Source organism: Rutidosis leptorrhynchoides, chromosome 5 (assembly GCF_046630445.1).
Source record: "Rutidosis leptorrhynchoides isolate AG116_Rl617_1_P2 chromosome 5, CSIRO_AGI_Rlap_v1, whole genome shotgun sequence".
In the NCBI taxonomy this organism is placed as follows: domain Eukaryota; kingdom Viridiplantae; phylum Streptophyta; class Magnoliopsida; order Asterales; family Asteraceae; genus Rutidosis; species Rutidosis leptorrhynchoides.
The window spans coordinates 127,210,917-127,233,490 of NC_092337.1; the positions used below are offsets into that span (position 1 = coordinate 127,210,917).

Below are 22,574 nucleotides of genomic sequence, written 5' to 3' on the forward strand. Positions count from 1 at the left end.
TGACACTTTAAAGCATGTTTATTCTCAGGTGTTAAAGAAATCTTCCGCTGTGCATTTGCTCATTTTAAAGATATTACTTGGAGTCTTTCATAGCATATTTCGAAGAACGTTGCATTCGAGTCATTGAGTTCATCAAAGATTATTATTAAATCAATTTATAGTTGGATAGTAGATATTATGAAATGGTATGCATGGCTGTCAATTTTCGATGTAAAGAAAGTTTGTCTTTTAAAAACGAATGCAATGTTTGTAAAATGTATCATATAGAGGTCAAATACCTCGCAATGTAATCAACTATTGTGAATCGTTTATAATGTATATGAACGGGTCCTTTCAGTTGGTATCAGAGCGGTGGTCTTAGCGAACCAGGTCTGCATTAGTGTGTCTAACTAATAAGTCGATAGGTTGCATTAGTGAGTCTGGACTTCGACCGTGTCTGCATGTCAAAAGTTTTGCTTATCATTTTGTGTCAAAAATTAACTACTTATCATCCTCAGGAAATTACCTTCTTATCATTTTTAGTCTAAGACACGTCTTGCTGCATTGATTGCATGAATAGTGTATAGACAAAAATTCATATCTTAGCATATCTGCTAAATCATATCTTATCGTATCTGTTACTTTAAACTTTGCCTGACATATCCCGTAAAGTCCTCCGTAATCTACGAAATCTTTTGATATATATATATATATATATATATATATATATATATATATATATATATATATATATATATATATATATATATATATATATATTCTATGTAATTAGAATACCATCCGTTAGCCAAAATCATTTCATATCGGAAAAAGAAAAAAAAATCCTTTATCCAATCGTACAAAATGGAATTCGTCATCAGTTCAAGTCACTCAGATTCCGAAATGGAATCCCATTCAAGCTCCGAAAGCAGTGTGACCGGAATAGATCAACCAATCAGTCATCACCTATTCTGGATGAATTGGGGATGGGTTCGTAGCCTCCTCATTCATTGGAGACAAGAAGAAGGTGATCCCTTCCATCCACCACATTGCCCTCTTGACGAAGAACCTGAAGCACTTACCGACGAACCTGTTCGAAACACCATTTTCTCGCTCATTTCTAGAGTATCTCGTCACGATTATATATTACATCAAATTTTAGATTTTATTTATCCGCTAATCCGAACCGACAATCACCCCGGTGTAATAGAAGAAGTCAACGAGCTTCGCGCTCGGGTAGTGGCTTTGGAGAATATGGTGCATAGATTACAAACACCAGCAGCAGCATCAGCAGCATAACCAGTACCACCATCATCAACGGCAAAAGTACCATTACCACCTCCAACCACAACAGCGTCGTAAACCTCAACTTCACAATCTGTCCCACGAGCATCAACGTCATACGCACCATAGATACCAAGGAATACCAACAATAATAACTGACGGAGTATTAATTCATAACTTCATTGGAGAAACATTCCGCGGCAATTATGTAATCTCTAAAGTCTTAGAGATTATCTAATCTAGCCCTAACCATAAATCAGTTAAGCCAACGAAAATGATAGAAGGAAGAGTAGAAACCCTGACAAAAATGGTGTGTGATTAACAAGCTAAACTTGCTTTACCAACAGCATCAACAGTACCATCAGCGTTACCAGCATCGTCAGTACAGTCAACATCCGAATCAACAACACCGATAACGTCACAAACTCCGTCAGTTCAAGAATCACTGTGGACATCATTACGAATCAATAACGTGTATATTGTATCAACGAGTTATGAAGAATTAACTCATTCCCTCTGAAGAAATTATATGTATATTATATATATATATATATATATATATATATATATATATATATATATATATATATATATATATATTTTTTGAAATAAATCTTTCCGTGCTAAGCTATTGTGTGTGAATCTTAACTACTCCGTTAATTCATATTACAAATATGCAATAATGTACGTCCTTCGGCCGCAACTTAACCAGCGTTAACTACAATCTCTGTCGCAATTCAACAAATTCCAATTCATAATAAATCAAGCATATATTTGATTTTACACTTTCATCATCGATGTACCCGAAAATTTTCAGATAACATCATTCGTACTTTGCGAAATTCACAAGAATTCCACGAACCGAACATCATACATCAACAAATAACGAAGTATTGATTCGTAATTTCAATGTCATTAAAGAAATACTGCGTAAAAGTTATGTACTTTTTAAAGCCTTTAGGGATTATTCAATTCTAGTTTCAACCGTAAATCAAATGAGTTTAATTTAACATTAACTCATTAAATCAATGTTACATCTGAAGAAAATATACCTATATATATTTTCATAAAGACTGTAATAAAATTCTTTTGTACAAAATATTAATTGTGAATTTTTTTTTAACGGGTAGGTAATACCCGAGAGATATATAAATTCACAAATAATATGTTACATTCTTCGAATCTGATTCAGCAAATCATCCATTATACTCCCTACTTTCACAACAATATACATTCTTTTATAGAAATCAAAACAACCATACTCATTCAAAATTTAATTACATATTCTGATTTTGAAATATCAAAATTCAACTCGAGATATGACCAAAATCATCACTCTTAGATCCTTACATCTTTCACAAGCTATATTTTGACTTCAAAACTGTGTTAGAACATCAAATGTATGTTAACGATTACAATCTCTGTTCAAACCCTTCGAAAATTTCTGAAGACACTTCGAATGATGAGCAATCGAGATGATGATCCAACCACATGTTACCCACAGTTATGTACCCGAAAAACTCTTGAAACTAAAGTAAAAGTTTAAACAACGTATCCGCGTCAGATTCTTTGGCATTTATTAGCAAAAATAACTTTGCGACTCCTATTCAAAGTAGCCAGTTTTGTCACAGCTCCAGCAAGTCAACTTCGACTTTTCAGTCAGACTAAACTTATTATAACCTTGAGATATACACCATCGTTACCAGGGAACCTTTTACATTCCACCACATTACTAGCAGATGTACCAACAACTTCATTACCCTTTGACTTTAGCCTCTCCAAAAAGTCATTATAATTATTTATTGAAACCCATCATTTACTCATTCGCATCTTGTAATGAGAATTTCCATACGAATCATTGAGAATTAGCAATCAGTATTTTGAAATCTCGCAGCATGTCTACGCCAACAGTTATATGTGTATATATAACGTCTATCTTCTGGACTTAATTTGAGTGTCAAGTTTCTGAAAAACACTCCGAACTACGAATTGGTTCTCCGAAAATGGAAAAAATGCTGATGAAGCAGCAAAAACTATAAACGACTTTAAACAGTAAAAGCTGGATGATAATGATGAAGTGTGCTGGCAAAGCACAGAAAAAGAGAAGTTTTGGAACTGGAAAACGGATTGAGCAAAGTAGGAAGGAGGCTGTGGACAAATTACAAAGATTGAACCTGACTTCAAAGGATCCAAATGATTCAGTACCTGCTGAAGTCATTAACGAATACCTTGCTCCTGACTCTAAACCCCTGCGGACAATATTCTTCATCATCCTCTGATATTAGAAATTCTAAAATATCATCATATCTTTCATTATAAATATCCTCCATATTTCTGAAGATATTTTCTCAATTTTTCTTATTTGAAATCATTTACCTCTTCGCACTATCTGTATTACATTATAAAAGAAACTATTTTAGTTTCTAAATTCTGAAACATTCAAGTTTTAAATAGGAATATTTTGAAGTAGTGTTGGGAACTGAAGCATGAATTAGTATAATATAATGACACTTGATCAATGTGATTATATTACAGTAAGTCATGCTGAGTTTCTAAATGGAACGTGATGATTCACAGATTATAACATCATCATGTGCCATGTTATACGACTCTTGTATTCTATTTAACCTCTAAAATATCAAGAAAATATTTCTTGATGATTCGGCCTTTTCCAAGGTATTCTAGTAATTTGACAAGTCAAGATCATGCCATCACAATTTCCTTCTTAGAACATTAACAATGTTCATTCCGAAATTCATATCTGTGAATTCTGGACCATTACAAGCGGGTGCTTAATCGCAAGAAGAAGAAACGAAAGGACAAAACTCCGAAATAGAAATTGAGGTATAAATTGCAGCAAATAAAAGAGAGCATTAACTGTGAATGATAATGATTATAGAAGACAGAAGCAGAGACTTTGAAATATAAGGGAACATATAAAGCCCAACGACAAACCAGAAATTATAAACCATATATATTGATGCATATAGCAATATAAAGACACGGGAGAACTAGAAACACTATAAACCCAAGAGTATAGTAGAAGTAAATAGATTCTTCCGGCGGTAGATGAAAAAGAAGAATGATCGATATGAAAGTTAGAAGTATATCGAGAATCAGAACTGGATGGAGCATATTGATGAATACTTTAAAATATGAGTTGAGGGGGAAAGAATAGAAGGTGATGAAACATGACTAGGAACTTAGAAATCAACAGATTTAACTCACACAATGGCGGAATAAGTGAATCAAACTCTCTAGTGAATAGGTTAAGTTTTTTTTTAATTAATTTAGTCAAACTACAACTAAATCAAGTGTGATTAGATCAACACCTAGAGCTATTATTCACCACCTGGGTGATTTGGACTGAGAGAGAATCGGAGGAGCTCACTAGATCTGAGTGTGTGTAACAAATGAGAGGCTTAACCTAAAATGAAGAACATAAGACTTTATATACCCCTGCTGTTGACTCACCCATACGATTCATTCATCACACGTACGAGTTGGCTTCATCAGCCGTACGGGTGATCACTCACTCGTGTCTTCTCATTTAGGTTGTAATTGTGACTTAGCTCAGCATCAATCGTGCGTATGAGCCTGTCAGCTGTACTAGTGAGGCTTCACTCGTACGTCTGACTAAGTCTAACATAGTCAAACATCTAAATCTCGTTCCTGCAGTTCCTGTAACCACATACAAACATGGATAGGATGATAACGAGCAATCATGGTGGCCTGTAAACTGTTGTACCTGAAATAGACGTGGGTAGATGTCTAGGGACTTGCATAAAATACATCAACAGAAGGTGTGAGTTGTAAGGAAACGAAAGAGGTGAATTTATAAGAAAATCTCCGACAGAACAATTAAAATGGACGATCGCATTTAAAGCGGATCCTAATTCCCTTGATTACCGGAGAGTCAAATCTTATTAAGAAGATTTTCTTCAAATCCCTTGAAATCTGGGAATCAATCATATCTACGTCAAATGATAAGATGAATCTACACTTACTCATTTCACTCTTCTATGTTAGCTTCATTCGTACTCTTCATATAAATGGATTGTTTATCCAAATTATTCGCTGATGATAAAACTCTAATTTTCAGCCAGTATTCATCATGAAAACATACTTATTATCATTCACGACCTTTCCACTCAAATTTCGGGACGAAATTTCTTTAACGGGTAGGTACTGTGACAACCCGGAAATTTAAACTTTAAGAATTTTAAACTATGTTCATACATTCATTCAACCTCGACCAAGTTCCAACGATTCACGAACCATTAAATGAATATGATTATATATGTATATGTGTATATATATTATAACTTGAAACGTAAACAAAATATGAGATTAAATACTTTATATGATTGTATCTGTTTCAAAATGTTTATCAATGGAATTAGAAGATAAGATCAAATGATTGAATTATCAGATATATTGAATTATGATTACAAGTCTCTGTTGAAAGGCCCACGTTGATTTGAGAAATCTTTCCATTTTAATAATATTCGAAAAATGGTAAAGTGATTTATAAATAAGAACAAATTGTCAATCATTGAGAACTAGACAAAGTATAGTGGAAGATTGAATCTCATAAAGACTCGATTGATCTATTTAGTTTCAAACGTACAAAAACGTTTTCAGTTTAAAAAGAACGTTATTATTAAAACGTATATAACTTTTATAAATATCTAGAACCACTTTTGATAACTCATTACTTAACTAGTATGATAAAGATAAAGATAACGATATTTATATTTTATTTTATTAAATTTATATAACGATTTAAATTAATATTATATATATTTATACGCGTATTATACGTACATAGTTTTATACTTTTACTATACTTAAACTTTACCTTTACTTTATTTTTACTTTACTTTAACTTTAATAATTCACTTTAATAATTCATACTTTAATAATTCACTTTAATAATTCATACTTTAATAATTCACTTTAATAATTCATACTTTAATAATTCACTTTAATAATTCATACTTTAATAATTCATACTTTAATAATTTACTTTAATAATTCAAAAATCTATTATAAATAGAATTCAATAGGTTTCATTATTTCATAGAAACTTGAAAATATTTTTCTCTAAACTCTCTCAATCGATTTACATATATATATTTACTCCGTATTATTTCAAGATATTATTAGTATACATAAAATATTACGACGGAGTGCTGTCCGAGTGATTTCAAAATTATTTTTCGAGTGGGATAGGATTAAGAAAATTATGGGTTATAGCTATGGAGGTGATTGAGTATGGTTCATGGGTATGCTCGTGAGGTCAATATAGTGTTTATCATTTCCGTTGCGTCTACGTACCATTCCTGCAATATTGAATCTCAATATTGATACGTGAGTACTCATAATTTAACTTTTACATACTAATAGTGTATCCCTGACTAGTGCTCGAGTATTTAGGATTATGCATGCTTGTACTTTTGATATTGCATTTAGACAGGTTAGGTTGAATCTTGAATTAGTTACACTTTCAGTTGAGATAAGGTATAAGATATGCATGTCCTTGGAAAGCTAGCGAAAAATTAAGAACTTTTACTTTAGATATCGAATGGTTTCGATGAACGGATTATAAGTTATAAACAATTGAATTTTCGATATTTTTATTAAAAATGATTATTATTATCGTCGTTTTTATCGTCGTTCTAGTTTTATCTTATTATTATCATTATTATTATCTTTATCAATAAAAGGGATTTATCATTAAAAATTGTTATTTTTTTTATTATTACTATCGTTATTATCGTTAAATTTATAATTAGTATTATTATTATCCGATTATTATTATTATTATTATTATTATTATTATTGGTATTATTATTATTATTATTATTATTATTATTATTATTATTATTATTATCATTATATATATATATATATCATTATTTAAAAATGGTTATTGTTATTATTATTATTATTACTATATTATTATTAAGATAATTATTAGTATTATCGTTAATAATGTTATAGTAACTATCATTATTAATATTTGTGTAATTAAAACAAATATTTGTAACACCTAATTATTTTGATTACTATTATTAACATTATTATGAACACGATATAAAAGACGATTAAAAGCTATTAAATGAAACGATTAGGAAATAATGGGTAAGAGTATCATGATGAAATTAAAATATTATAAGATATTGATTTAGATAAAATTATTTTTCTTATTATTTTTATCATTACTATTATTATTAAAAGTATCGTTAGTATTAAAACTATCATTTTAACAAAAATTATCATTTTAATAGAAATGTCATTGTTACTATAAAATATCATTATTATTATTATTTTAATTAGAATTATTATTTTAAAGATAATATTAAAAATTATCGTAAATATTAAAGTTATCATAATTAGAATTATCGTTTTATCATAATGTCATCTTAGTAATTATAAATATTGATATTTTTATAATAATAATTATTATTACAAAATAATACAACTTTTACTTACTATCATTATAGATATTATTTTATCAAATAAATATGTGATACAAACATATTTTACTACGTGTAATAACTTACTTTAATAATACCTATCATATTATCTTTATGATATTAAATGAACGATATAAATTTTATTACTTAATATATATAAAAGTATATTTTATTATATAAATTTAATATAAAATTTTATTTATTAATAAATAAATTATATTATTTACTCTAATAAATCTTTTAAAAATATTTAAAAATATAAAACGATGATATTTAAACTATATATTAATCATGTATAGATTTTTGGAAATTATCTTGAGTCAAATTTACTTTTGTTGACTTTTGCATATTAGTCTCGAGCATTAGGATTGTAGTACACTATGACTTGACCTAATTTGTTAGATAAATATTGACCAACACATAAATATATATAATTAATTTAGGTTCGTGAATCCGAGGCCAACCTTGCACTTGTTCAATGACGTTATATGTATTTTTACTACGAAATACAGTATGGTGAGTTTCATTTGCCCTTTTTACTCATTACATTTTTGGGCTGAGAATACATGCAAATGCTTTATTAACTGTTTTACAATATTTATATGCGTGAGTTTCATTTGCCCTTTTTACTCATTACATTTTTGGGCTGAGAATACATGCAAATGCTTTATTAACCGTTTTACAATATTTATATGCGTGAGTTTCATTTGCCCTTTTTACTCATTACATTTTTGGGCTGAGAATACATTCAAATGCTTTATTAACTATTTTACAATATTTATATGCATGAGTTTCATTTGCCTTTTTACCCTTTATATTTTTGGGACTGAGAATACATGCGCTTTTATAAATGTTTGACGAAATAGACACAAGTAATTGAAACTACATTCTATGGTTGAATTATCGAAATCGAATATACCCCTTTTTATTAAAGTCTGGTAATCTAAGAATTAGGGAACAGACACCCTAATTGACGCGAATCCTAAAGATTGATCTATTGGGCCTAACAAACCCCATCCAAAGTACCGGATACTTTAGTACTTCGAAATTTATATCATGTTCGAAGGAGGATCCCGGAATGATAGGGGATATTCTTATATGTATCTAGTTAATGTCGGTTACCAGGTGTTCACCATATGAATGATTATTTTTGTCTCTATGCATGGGACGTATATTTATGAGAACTGGAAATGAAATTCTTGTGGTCTATTAAAATGATGGAAATAAATGATTATGATAAACTAATGAACTCACCAACCTTTTGGTTGACACTTTAAAGCATGTTTATTCTCAGGTGTTAAAGAAATCTTCCGCTGTGCATTTGCTCATTATAAAGATATTACTTGGAGTCTTTCATAGCATATTTCAAAGAACGTTGCATTCAAGTCATTGAGTTCATCAAAGATTATTATTAAATCAATTTATAGTTGGATAGTGGATATTATGAAATGGTATGCATGCCTGTCAATTTTCGATGTAAAGAAAGTTTGTCTTTTAAAAATGAATGCAATGTTTGTAAAATGTATCATATAGAGGTCAAATACCTTGCAATGTAATCAACTATTGTGAATCGTTTATAATGTATATGAACGGGTCCTTTCATATCAGGCATTTCGCACGGCATAGAGATAAAAATCATTCATATGGTGAACGCTTGATAACCGAACTAACAGGATGCATATAGAATATCCCCATCATTCCGGGACTCTCATCGGACATGATAATCGAAGTACTAAAGCTTTCGTAACCCGAGTGGGACATGTCAAGATCCATAGATCTATCCTTAGGATTCGCGTCAATTAGGGCCATTTCCCTAATTCTTAGGCTACCAAGCTAAAAAGGGGCATATTCGAATTCGATAATCTAACCATAGAATGTAGTTTTGATTACTTGTGTCTATTTCGTAAAATATTTATAAAAGCAGCGCATGTATTCTCAGTCCTAAAAATATATATTGCAACAGCATTTAATAAGGGAGCAAATGAAACTCACTCTACAATATTTTGTAGTAAAAATATTCATACGACGGAACTGAACAATGCAAGGTTGGCCTCGGATTCACGAACCTATATCATTTATATATATATATATTAATACATATAATGGTAATCGAACAAATTCGTATATTAATAGTGATATACTTTTTATATTAATAAATTAAATGTTCCATTACTTAATTAGCTATATTTATTTTATATATTTAAATAAATACTTAATATTTATCATAAAAATATTAATATAGTTTTGTTTTATGTATAAATTATATTTTTATATAACTATTATTTATTTGATAAAAAATAATTGTATTATAGTAATGATAATAATAATATTAGTAATTCATTAAATTGTAACTTAATTGAAATTTTAACCATTTCCATATTAATATTTGTATCTATAATCTTTATATTTGTAATCATAATAATAATAATAATGTTAATAATAATAATAATAATAATAATAATAATAATAATAATTATAATAATGATTATAATAATAATAATAATAATAATAATAATAATAATAATAATAATAATAATAATAATAATAATAATAATAATAATAATAATAATAATAAAAATAATAATGAAATAATAATAATAAGAGTATTAATAATGACTACTTCAAAGGAGTAGCCCAAAAAAGTGCCCAAGTCCAGGTTTGAACCTGCGACCTCCCGCTAACAACCTAAACTCTTACACTACACTTCCATCTATGTTTTAATCACAGCCTGAATCATTTTATCCTAATACATCTGTCTGTTTCTTCTTCTTCTTTTAAAAAAAATATGCCTTAGCCCAGGCTTGAACCCGCGACCTCTCGCTTCAACACAAATACTCTGAACCGGTTGCTCTGCCTTGCTCTTTCTGACTTAATCCCAGCCTAGATCTATTAAATCCATAATTATCTGTTTTCTCTTCTTTTTTTTTAAACAGACGCAAACAGGTGGTAGTGGGGCTTCGGCCCAATCTGTAACAAGAGCCCAAGATATTATTTAATTTAGTCCAAACTTAATAATATCATTTACATGTTGTTGGGTTTGTATATGATCGACCCAAAATCAAAAAGGGGTAAAATATGGTCGACTTATTGCTCAATTTGGGTAACACCCCCGGATTTCTTTCTTCATCATCATCTATCGCTAATCATCTTCATCATCATATATCATTTATCAAAACAACTAATCACGAGATCATCAACTAATCATTATCATCAATCATCAACTAATCCTAATATCATCTCACGGTTTTATTATCATCACCATCTCTGCATCGTTATCCTCATCTTACGTAATCATCAAATATGCTCATCATCGTATCACCATAAATACTATACATCGTCTATTTCGTGGGTTTTGTGACTAAACCGAAAAAAACGCAGTAAAGTGATAGTAAATACACAACAAAGAGGGGATGTTTGAGTCACGAAAATAGATAACAAAAGCAACCCAGCTTCTGCTTTTTGTCTAGTTGTTTGTCGAACCAGAAATAGAAAGGAAACAATAGGAACTGCTATAAATGGTGGTACTTTAAATGGTTTATTCGAATAAGAAGTTCAAACGCAGCTGTAACAGTGATTTAGAGTATAGGTGGTGGTGTTTTAAATGGGTTTGAGGTGGTCTCGCGATGGTTATAAGGTGGTTGATGATGGTTGTCTAGATATTGATGGTGGTGGCATGGTGTCGTGCAACAAAAGAAATAAAAGAGGGAGAGAAAGGATGAGAGAGGGAGAGATGAGGATGTTTGGTTTAGTTATCGAAGTAAAAGTACAGCAGTTTAAAACAGCGGATTTGGGGTGGTTTATGGTGACTCTGGCGGGTCGATGGTGATGTGCTTCGTTGGTTATGATGTAGGGTGACTATTGTATACGGTTGAAGATGGTGAAGGTGGTGATTGGTTTGAGGTGATTTACGGAGATGGTGACGTACCCATGGTGATCGAGTGGGCTATGATGGCGGTTGGAGCTCGAATCAAAACATAAAACAAAGTGTAATAGTAGCGGCAGTGGAGTGATGATTGTAGGGTGAAGATGATGGTTATTTTAGAGAGATAAAGATGGTGATGGTGTAAGGTCGTGTAAAGTGGTTTGAAGATGTCAGGGTGGCGGCCTCAAGGTGCTACGATGGTGATGGTTTTGGTTGTCACAAAGAGGAATTGTAGAGAGAGGGGGAGATGATCATGGCGGTTTAAGGGTGGCTCACGGTGGGGTTTGATCAACAAGAACTAAATAAAAATGAGAAGGGTGATGGGTGTCTAGATTGAAAAACAGGAAGAAAAAAATAAGGTGTTGGTTTGATCAAATAATGGTCCATGTGAATGTGATGTATGTCTATGATAATGCTAAAAACGAATATATATTTCATAGCATTATCCTTCAAGAAAGACAAGCTTTTAGTTGAAATTGTTCTATTTACAAGTGATATTCGTTTAAATAATGAAAGGTGAAGACAAAAGACAGATTCGACGATTTGAAGACGCAAATGACCAAAACGCTAAAAAGTACAAAGTACAATCCAAGAGGTTCGATTTATTGATAAGAAACGTCTCAAAATTACAAGAGTACGGGCCGCAAAATGCAAAATACAAGATATTAAATTGTACGCAAGAACGTTCAAAAATCCGGAACCGGGACATGAACCAACTATCAACGGTCGACGCAACGGAGCTAAAATTACAAGTCAACTATGCACATAAATATAATATAATATAATATATAAATAATTTTTAAAATTATATATATATTATATTATATATTAAAAACCGTCGACAAACTAGAAAACAAGGTTATGTGAGCTGGATCAGAGGGCCATGCGATCGCATGGCCTGGAGGCATAAACTCCATGCAATCGCATGGAGTCCTGTAGCTGCCCACATTCTATAAATTGCACGAATTCTGGCCGAGTTTATTACATCTTTTTCTATCTACTCTCTATCTCAATATATATATATATATATATATATATATATATATATATATATATATATATATATATATATATATATATATATATATATATATATATATATATATATATATATATTTATATTTATAATTTTAATTTTAATTTAAGATTAATAATAATAATAATAATAAGGTTATGTTGACGAATGTTGTAAGTGTGTAAGTCAAAATTCTGTCCGTGTAACGCTACGCTATTATTAATCATTGTAAGTTATGTTCAACCTTTTTAAATTAATGTCTCGTAGTTAAGTTATTATTATGCTTATTTAAATCGAAGTAATCGTGATGTTGGGCTAAAATATTAAAGACGGGGTTATTGGGCTTTGTACCATAATTGGGGTTTGGACAAAAGACCGACACTTGTGGAAATTGAACTATGGACTATTAATGGGCCTTATATTTGTTTAACTGAATGATAATTTGTTAATTTAATATAGAGATTTACAATTTGACGTATCTGTAAATAACCATATCCACTCTATCGGACACGATGGGCGGGATATTTATAAATACTAATAATCGTTCATTTAACCGGACACGGGAATGGATTAATAGTCAATGGACTCATTAAAACAGCGGTGAATTATGTACAAGGACACTTGGCGTAATTGTTAACAAAGTATTAAAACCTTGGGTTACACGCAGTCGATATCCTGGTGTAATTATTAAACAAAGTATTAAGACCTTGTTACAGTTTAAGTCCCCAATTAGTTGGAATATTTGACTTCGGATATAAGGATAATTTGACGAGGACACTCGCACTTTATATTTATGACTGATAGACTGTTATAGACAAAAACCAGATGGACATATCGAATAATCCAGGACAAAGGACAATTAACCCATGGTAATAAATTAAAATCAACACGTCAAACATCATGATTACGGAAGTTTAAATAAGCATAATTCCTTTATTTCATATTTCATCGCACTTTTATTTACTGTCATTTTATTTATTGCACTTTTAATTATCGTACTTTTAATTATCGTACTTTTATTTATCGTCATTTACTTTACGCTTTAAATTAAGTCATTTGTATATTTATTATTTTACATTAGGTTTTAATTGCGACTTAAGACATAAAATTGACAAACCGGTCACTAAACGGTAAAAACCCCCTTTTATAATAATAATACTACTTATATATATATATATATATATATATATATATATATATATATATATATATATATATATATATATATATACACACACACAATTATAGGTTAAAATAATTATAGCGTTAAACTTGTTTGCTGTATCCATGTTGAACGAACCGGATTTACTAAAAACTACACTACTGTACGATTAGGTACACTGCCTATAAGTGTTGTAGCAAAGTTTAGGTATATCCACTCTATAAATAAATAAATAAATAACTTGTGTAAAATTGTATCGTATTTAATAGTATTTCGCAATAAAAATATAACTATTTTGTATACGCTGCTGCACACATCAGTCTATATGTTTATATAATGGAATTAGTCAAAACAGAAACATATACAGTGACCATATAATTATTAAAAAGTGGGTTCAATAGTTTAGCCATCGTCCATTTTAAATTTTTGTACCGACACTTTACACGGACTGATATATCGTGGTCCGTTGTTAATTAGTGATGTATAAAAGTTCTCAGAAAAATCCCATATTTTTAAATTAACTATATTTGTTTATTTTGGTCATTATGGTATAAAATTCGATTAGTAATTATTAAATAAAAATTACATCAACTGTCCCTCTCAATTCTGGGTAAAATATAAAAAGTGTTAAAACTTAATAAATAGTTCCTAAATACATTTTTAATAAGCCTAAAATTTATAGAAATCATTTTTGTATCACCTTTTATTTTAAAATTACATAAGTTTGAATTTAACTTGCTTAATATCAATCGGACCATCAAACGAGTATTACAATCATTTAATATTTATTTTTAATACACTTTATTTATATATAGGGATATATTTTAAATAATAATTATTATAATATCCTATTTTTATTTTATTAATTTTTAATAACAACAACATATAATACTTCAAATTATATTTCGGATTATTATTTATATATACATACACACATATCTATATATAATTAATGGTTCGTGAATCGTCGGGAGCAGTCGAATGTCATTTGAATATATGAAACAGTTTAAAAATTTTGAGACGTAACATAACAGACTTTGCTTATCGTGTCGGAAACATATAAAGATTAAGTTTAAATTTTGTCGGAAATCTCCGGGTCATCACAAATACCTCGCAATGAAATAAACTATTGTGAATCGTTTATAATCGGTATGAACGGGTCCTTTCATGATTGGTTAGGATTGCGATGGTGTTTCAAGTGTTGTATTTTAATAGATTGCATTGGTTTGTACGATGTGTCAATGATCTGTATTAGTTTGTTTGGTTTAGCGGTGTATGGTTGTAATGTTATGGATTGTTCAAGGCCTAGATTAATTGTTGTCAAATAGATTGCATGCTCTTTTTTCTTTTGAACAGTAGTTTAGGATCACCCATTGGAGACTAAATCATCTACGGGATCATCTCTCGCAGTTGCATATCCTCCCCAACCGCAACGCGAGTGTAAAATGCGATATTGGGTGGATTTCAGGTTAAGGAGATAACCTTATATGCAATGTTGTAGTTCCCGATAATCGAACTCCTGACCTCTAATAAAGAGTGTCAGACAGTACCTTGAGTTACAACACAAGGTCACAAGGCAGGTGATCAAATATAATACCTCTCAACGATTAAATAGGTGATGGTACATATCACTTTTTAACCTTACACCACTGAAATATGCATTAATGCATAGTCTTGTACAGCTATATAATACATATTTAGTGTTGTGCGGATAACCTTCCATTTAAAAACACACTAAAGTTATACTTCCTCCGTCTCATAATAATTGTCCTGTTTTAACTTTTCGAAGTCCATTTTTCGTAACTTAGACCTAAAATATCTTTACTTGTGTTATATAATAGGTGATAAAACTCATACCAATAAAAAGTGTATTTAAAACCCAATTCAATCATATAATTTTCATTAAATGATATATAACACACACAAATGTATTTAAAATCAAAGTTTAGAAAGAAAGATATTGAAAAGTTAAAACATAATACTTATTATGGGACAAAGGGAGTATAATATTGTAACTCCAACAATTAGAAAAAAAGCAGTAAAATTATTTATCTTAATAGATTTTAGTATTACATAATTTACATCAACAAGAATTTCCCTTTTATGGAATTATTAAACGCTTCATATTTTAGAAAGAGATTATTATGTTCAAGATTGAGGAATGAAAAATGAATTCAGAGACGCACATCAGTAACACAAATTTAAAATCCACTATTTTAATATTCGATAATTAATAACTGATATATAAAATCATCTTACAAATATCAATTGTTTATCTAATCTGATAATGACCATGCATAACTAACAACAACCCGAACTTAAATAGATATATAATCCACCGTCGGAGCCTAATTTATACGCTAAAATGTATCTTATTAGGCCACTCCCTATCGTAACTAAACTATTCATCCTCTTAACCTTCCACATCAGCGCCACATCAACACCAATATCCTATAACTAACTCATAACTAAACACTCCCTATCATGGCTAAAACAATACTCCTCTTAATATACAACGTACAAGCAATAAAGCATCAAGTCCAACAATAAAAAGCACTGGGATCCGCAATTCCTATAACTCTTTCGTTAAATCTATGGTGAAAGCGGGCAACTAACGCGGGTAACTAAGTGTTGCCTATGGTTAGTTACGGATAATGAGCGGGTAATGGGCGAGTAACTAACCATAGGGGGTGGTCTTATATACTCCGTAATATATATATAATATATAATTATAATTATAATATACATATAATACATAATATAATATAATATAAATATAAATATAAATTATAATATGAACATATTTAAATCACATAAATAATTTGATAACAACTCTCCAGTCTCCACGCAATATAAGCTAGAAATTAGAGTATATGTTTTATAAGTATTTAATAGAGTAGATGAAGCTTATATATATGTAAAATTAAATATAAGGATAGCAAATAAATGATAAATAATTACATAGAGGCTAATAATGTAACTTTACTTACTTAAGCTTTCTAGCTTATTTTCATAAGCTATTTCAATTATCTTATTTTTTTAGAGTTTATTTTTTTTATAAGCTCTGAAATATTTGTCTATCAAATAAGGCTATAAGCCAGAGCTTTTGAAAATAATAAACTTAAGTTTTCATAAGTTCCTATAAGAGCACTCGGAGTCGATGCTTTTTTCAGAGTTTAAGAAAATTAAAGGCGGGGACGGCGGCTTCCACGACTCCCCTTTGGCTTTAAACCAGCGTTAAATGTTTGTGTTTTTGGCCACCGTCGACTGAGTAACGGTGTAATTTGTTTTTGTTTTTATATTTTAAATAATAATTAAACTAAATAATCAATAAAAACAAAATAATAATTGATTTAACACTGAACAATTTTTCTTATTTTAGCTTCAGTGTTAAATCTCAGTGTTAAACTTAACATTGAGATTTAACACCGAGTGCAGTGTCACAACTCCTGGACTCTAAGCTTACGTGTCAAACACACCATTCAAAACTTGAAATTGAAATTAAAAGTGAAATTAAAATTAAAATTAAAATTTTAAATTAAATAACGAGATATTTACGCTACAGATGACGACAAAAAAAGTACCACACGCGCGGTTAAAGAGGGTGAAATAAAACCTTTGGTAGAAGTAAAACGTAGGTTACGAATAGTATGTGTAAATCAGTGCTGGGTGTGATGTGACGCGTGTCTGTTAGCCAGCTGTATCCCAAATTCTACCAAATACAACCGCTTGTTTCATTCATAGCCGGTGTCCCACCTTCTCCACCGGCTTAACCGGTCATACCTATCCTTTCAATCTCACATATATAAACCAACATTCATCCCCTCTAAACCTTTCATCCTTTTTCCGTTTCATTTCAAATTCCTTCTCATCTTCTTCACCATAACTACACATAACCTCCACCAAAAATAAATAAATTCAATATTATTATGTTTATGGCCGGTAGTAATAACAACCCGAAAAAGGATATGGATCGGATCAAAGGTCCATGGAGTCCAGAAGAAGATGAGTTACTTCAACAATTAGTTGAAAAACACGGCCCTAGAAACTGGTCACTTATTGGTAAATCCATACCCGGTAGATCCGGTAAATCGTGTAGGTTACGTTGGTGTAATCAGCTATCACCACAAGTTGAACACCGTGCGTTTACACCTGAAGAAGATGAAACTATATTACGTGCTCATGCTAGGTTCGGTAACAAATGGGCCACAATTGCTAGGTTACTATCCGGCCGTACAGATAACGCTATTAAAAACCATTGGAACTCAACTTTAAAACGTAAATCGTCATCCATGACGAATGAAGAGTTTAATGAATTCGCTATTCAACAACCGTTTTTAAAAAGATCGGTTAGTGCCGGTTCAGCCGTTCCGGTTTATTTTAATCCAGGCAGTCCTTCCGGATCTGACGTCAGCGATAACAGCATAACACCGGTCACTTCAAATCACGTTTTCCGTCCAGTTGCTAGACCTGCCGCGGTGGTTGCTCCGCCGTCGCCACCGCGAGAAGATCCTCCGACGTCGTTGAGTCTCTCTCCTCCGGGAGTCGAGACTGATGTGTCGATGAAGCTAATGCCGTCGTCACCGGTGTCGTCTCCGGTAATGAGACCGTTACCGCCGCCGCAGTTACCGCCGGTACCGATACAAGCGATGCCGTTACGTCAAATTCCGATCGATCGGCAACAGGAGATGAACCTAATCAATCACGCGGATCTGAAGAATTCAATTCCGATGGCGATATCGACTGCGATGAAACAGCTGAGGGTATCTAAAGATACGGTAACGGTAATGGAACAAAACGACAAGGTTTATACGCCGTTTAGTGAGGAGTTTTTGAGTGTGATGCAAGAGATGATTAGGAAAGAGGTTAGGAATTATATGAGTGGCGTTGAACAACCGTTAGACGGTGGTGGAATGTGTATGAAGCAGGCGGTTAATGGCGGTGGTGAAGGGTTTAGGAATGCACCGGTGGTTAAAAGAATCGGAATTAGTAAGATTGATTAGGGTTAGAAAGGGGAAATTGAAACAATCTTCAATATTTGTTACATTTCTCTCTGTTAATTAATTATTTTTTATAATTATTATAATATTATATAAATCAAATCAAGTAAATGTTAAATCTATGAAGACTTGCAGTAAATAATGGAGTTGGAAATTTTACTGCTTGAATTATTGAGGACTTGATTAGCATTTAGATTTCAGTCAAAGTGCTTACGTGACGTGTAATAACTGAATTTGTGGATCATAAAAGAAACTAAACACGTGTGATAACCACTAACCATTCAGATAACCACTAATAACTGTAATAAAGGAGGTGTGATCTTCACAGATTTAACGGTACACACTAATTTACATTACAGTAATACGGAACTAATTTACCTTTGAGTTATCCGTGAATGCTATTATTCCAGAGCACACCCCTCAGTGGGCTAAATTGGCAACCTTGACCCAATTTAAAAAGATAGGTTAGTTGGTTATTTTAGTGGACTAAGTTAGCAACCTTGACCCAACTTCAAAAATAGGTTATTTTGGTTCTTTTGTTTGGCCTAGTGGGTCAGTTAAGACACCAAAATATAAACATGTCAATAATGTTGTTTTGGCCTCATGTCCCCGTTTGTATCTATGTCCTTCATTTTTTTTGATGAAACTCATCGTGTTTTATGAAGTTTCTGTTTTTCGTCAAAAAAAAATAAAATAAAAAAATAATGGGTTAGAGAGTTGTTGATGAGTTATGAACACGACTAATTTAAGTCCCTCAATTTCTTTGAAATCAATGGGAAATTTTGTAGACAATGTGTCGTAGATATTGAGGTACATTGACGTACACGATCATGTCCGATCAACTTCCTGTGACGTAACCACTTTCCGGCCTGATTGAACATCGGTTGACAATTTTCCTAACATTGAAAATATGGTGAACTAGATTGAGAATAAGATTTATGACGTCATATTGATTTTTAACACTAAATTTGGTCATATTAAAAAAAGTGGAGATAAAATAGAGGTAACGGGATGATGTGGGTCGAGAGAATAGGGGGAGCTTAATTATTTGTATTTTTTTCTATTTAATTACATTTAAAGGATAAAATTGAATATTTGCATAAATTGGTGGGTATGCATTAAATTTGAGAGGTGATTCTAACGTACACTTTTTAATTTATGTATATCTAATTATCTATTATATTCTTAATTGTAGTTAGAATAATAATATAAGTTCAACTCCATACAATAATTTAGGGATATAATTGTGAGGAGTTTGAGACAAAAGTCTACATGGATCAAAAAGTAATGTGTGACAATCACCTACTTAAAAATTTATACTTCGTATTTGAATTAATTAATGATAAATTTATACTTCATATTTGTTATATTAAGTATTAATTTAATTACACTTGTCAAAAAGAAAACACTTGACATCACAGGGAAGATTGTGAGGCAGGTTGCGGCTATTTTAATTTGAGACGATTCTTCCAACGTCCTTTTAAGTTCGGGAATACGGAGGGAAAAAAGATAGGACGGAATATGATCCATGGTAATTTGAAAAAGGTTCCACCGTAGTTTGTTGTTTTCTTTTTTTTTTTAGCAATTTATTATGTTCTTAGGAATGCTTGTGTATTGCTTTTGTTTGGGATCGTTCTTAGCGCTTATGTGTTTGTTCTTTTTCTAATATAGGTTGTAGATGCGGTTTGGTTGTTTTTGAAGGGCGATATGGTCGAAACGGACGGTTTTATTTATGCGGTGTCGTTAGGCCGCAAAGCATTAGAATCAACCACCAGCAGGAGGGTAATGGTTTTAAATTTATATTTAGCGGGACCTAAATCGTACTACTCCTTATTATGAGTAAGAGAAGTATGACCTAAGGTCGTATTTTAAGATATCAGTAGAATCGCACCTATATTTAAAGCTTAAGATAATTCTAAGGTGGAGGAGTAGTGTTTACCTAATTTTGAGTTTTTCTAGTTTATAAGACATATAAAGTAAATGCAATAAAATTTGTAATTCAGATAAGGTTAAAACAAGCGCATGTTATGATTTTGTCAGTTACTTTACCGGGATTATGGATTGTTGGCTCATGAATAGGCAGTGGCCTTATATTCATTACACTAGTCCTAAACGCCCCTGTCATAAGACATGTCACTAGGTAATACGATAGGCTTGAAGATTCTGAATAGACAGCAACGTCCTTTAGCCCTGACGCCCGTGCAGTCTGACTACCGGCATACACGTTCAGACGGCTCATCCAATTGAGCGACTCGGTTGGGTGACGTATTAAATTTTCACAAAGGTCTAAACTTTCTTAAGCATAATGGAATACAGGGTTTACTGTATCCGAGAGACGTGATGTGTTTCGATGCTTTCGTTAATGATTGAGTTAAAAGATAGTTAGGCCCTTAAAAAGAGTTCAACCATAACGAACACCATGGCCAAGTCAAGTTTGACTTCCATGAACACGTTCGGTTATCCTAACGTTCTAATCCTTTATGTGTACAAACAAACAGTTTCTTAATTAACCAAGAATCCCTCAAGCGGGGTGCAATGCTTGAGACCGCGTTATGGTAAAGTGTACTAATCTGCACTGACCGGGTTCCATGGCCTTACTTAGCAGAGGTACAGCTTACAACAATCGATGTGCTTCGGCGTGCACGTACGAAGTTTATATGCTTGGTGACTACACTAGCATGGTCTAGGATCAACAATGTACTAAGGGTCTAGTTAGATGTTTCACTACGAAAAAGTCCTCAGTCAGAATCCAAAGCTCGGTGGACTTACTACAACCAGTGTGCCTTAGTCTTGCGTTGTATCCGATTGTAACACCCCGTTTTTCTAAACATGACACTCGGGGCATCATTTGAAGTCCAAGAATGATTATTTAATACTTTGGATGTAATGCATTGACCACGTTTGACTTTGGGATGTTTTAAAAGTGAAATTGGAGTACATCAGGTAAACTGTCGAGTTTGAGTGCAGTTTGTCGCGTTCTGGTGTGTCGCGTTCCGTGACAAACATGGTTGAAACGCGACAACTTCTGATACTTGGTTTCTGCCTCTTTTGTCGCGTTTCAGTATTGTTTATCGCGTCCTGGTGTCGCGAAACGCGACGAAGTGTCGCGAAACGCGACAAATGTCGCTGTAATGACATTTTTAACCCATTTTAATGGAATCTTTTGAGGGTGTTTTGGTAAATTCACTTATGGCAGGATTCTAGAGCCATAAGACTGATTCAAGGCTCATCTTATCCTCATTTTACACATCAAACACTTCCTTCATCAAACCCTAGAGTGAGAAACTCAATTTAGTGAGAGAAAGCTCCATTTGGAGAAGAAGAAGAGCGTTTCGGGTCAAACCTCAAGTGTTAAAGTTGTTCCACTCGTCAACGGCATCACTTTGGCGGTATTGTTAAGTTCTAACTCCGAGTTTCATTATTTAATTTAAGATTCAATGTTAGGGTTTTGAGATTGTTAGTTGTAAAACCCATTTAGATGATGAAGAGGGTTTATGGAAAGTTGTTATTGTTGATACTTGGCGGGTTTTGGGTTGATTAATGATTTAACCATATTTAAGGCTTGTAAGTAGTGTGTAATCGCTAGTATTAGTGATTATAGAAGTGGTGGAACCACTTTGGGTGTATTTGGGTTAACTAATTTTGAAATGGATCAAAATTAGGGTTAAGGTGTCATATTGGGAAAGATTGGTGTTTAACACCTATGCTTTGGTTTAATTGATGTATTAGG

At 31.8% G+C, this 22,574-nt stretch overlaps 1 protein-coding gene across 1 annotated transcript; it reads left to right on the forward strand.

The window, feature by feature from the left end:
* Positions 1-17,675: 17,675 nt before the first annotated feature.
* Positions 17,676-18,921, forward strand: LOC139846603 (transcription factor MYB44-like). The gene has a single exon (XM_071836077.1). It carries the CDS (start codon positions 17,774-17,776, stop codon positions 18,845-18,847), a length of 1,074 nt encoding a protein of 357 aa, XP_071692178.1. The 5' UTR covers positions 17,676-17,773; the 3' UTR covers positions 18,848-18,921.
* The last annotated feature ends 3,653 nt before the right edge of the window (positions 18,922-22,574 follow it).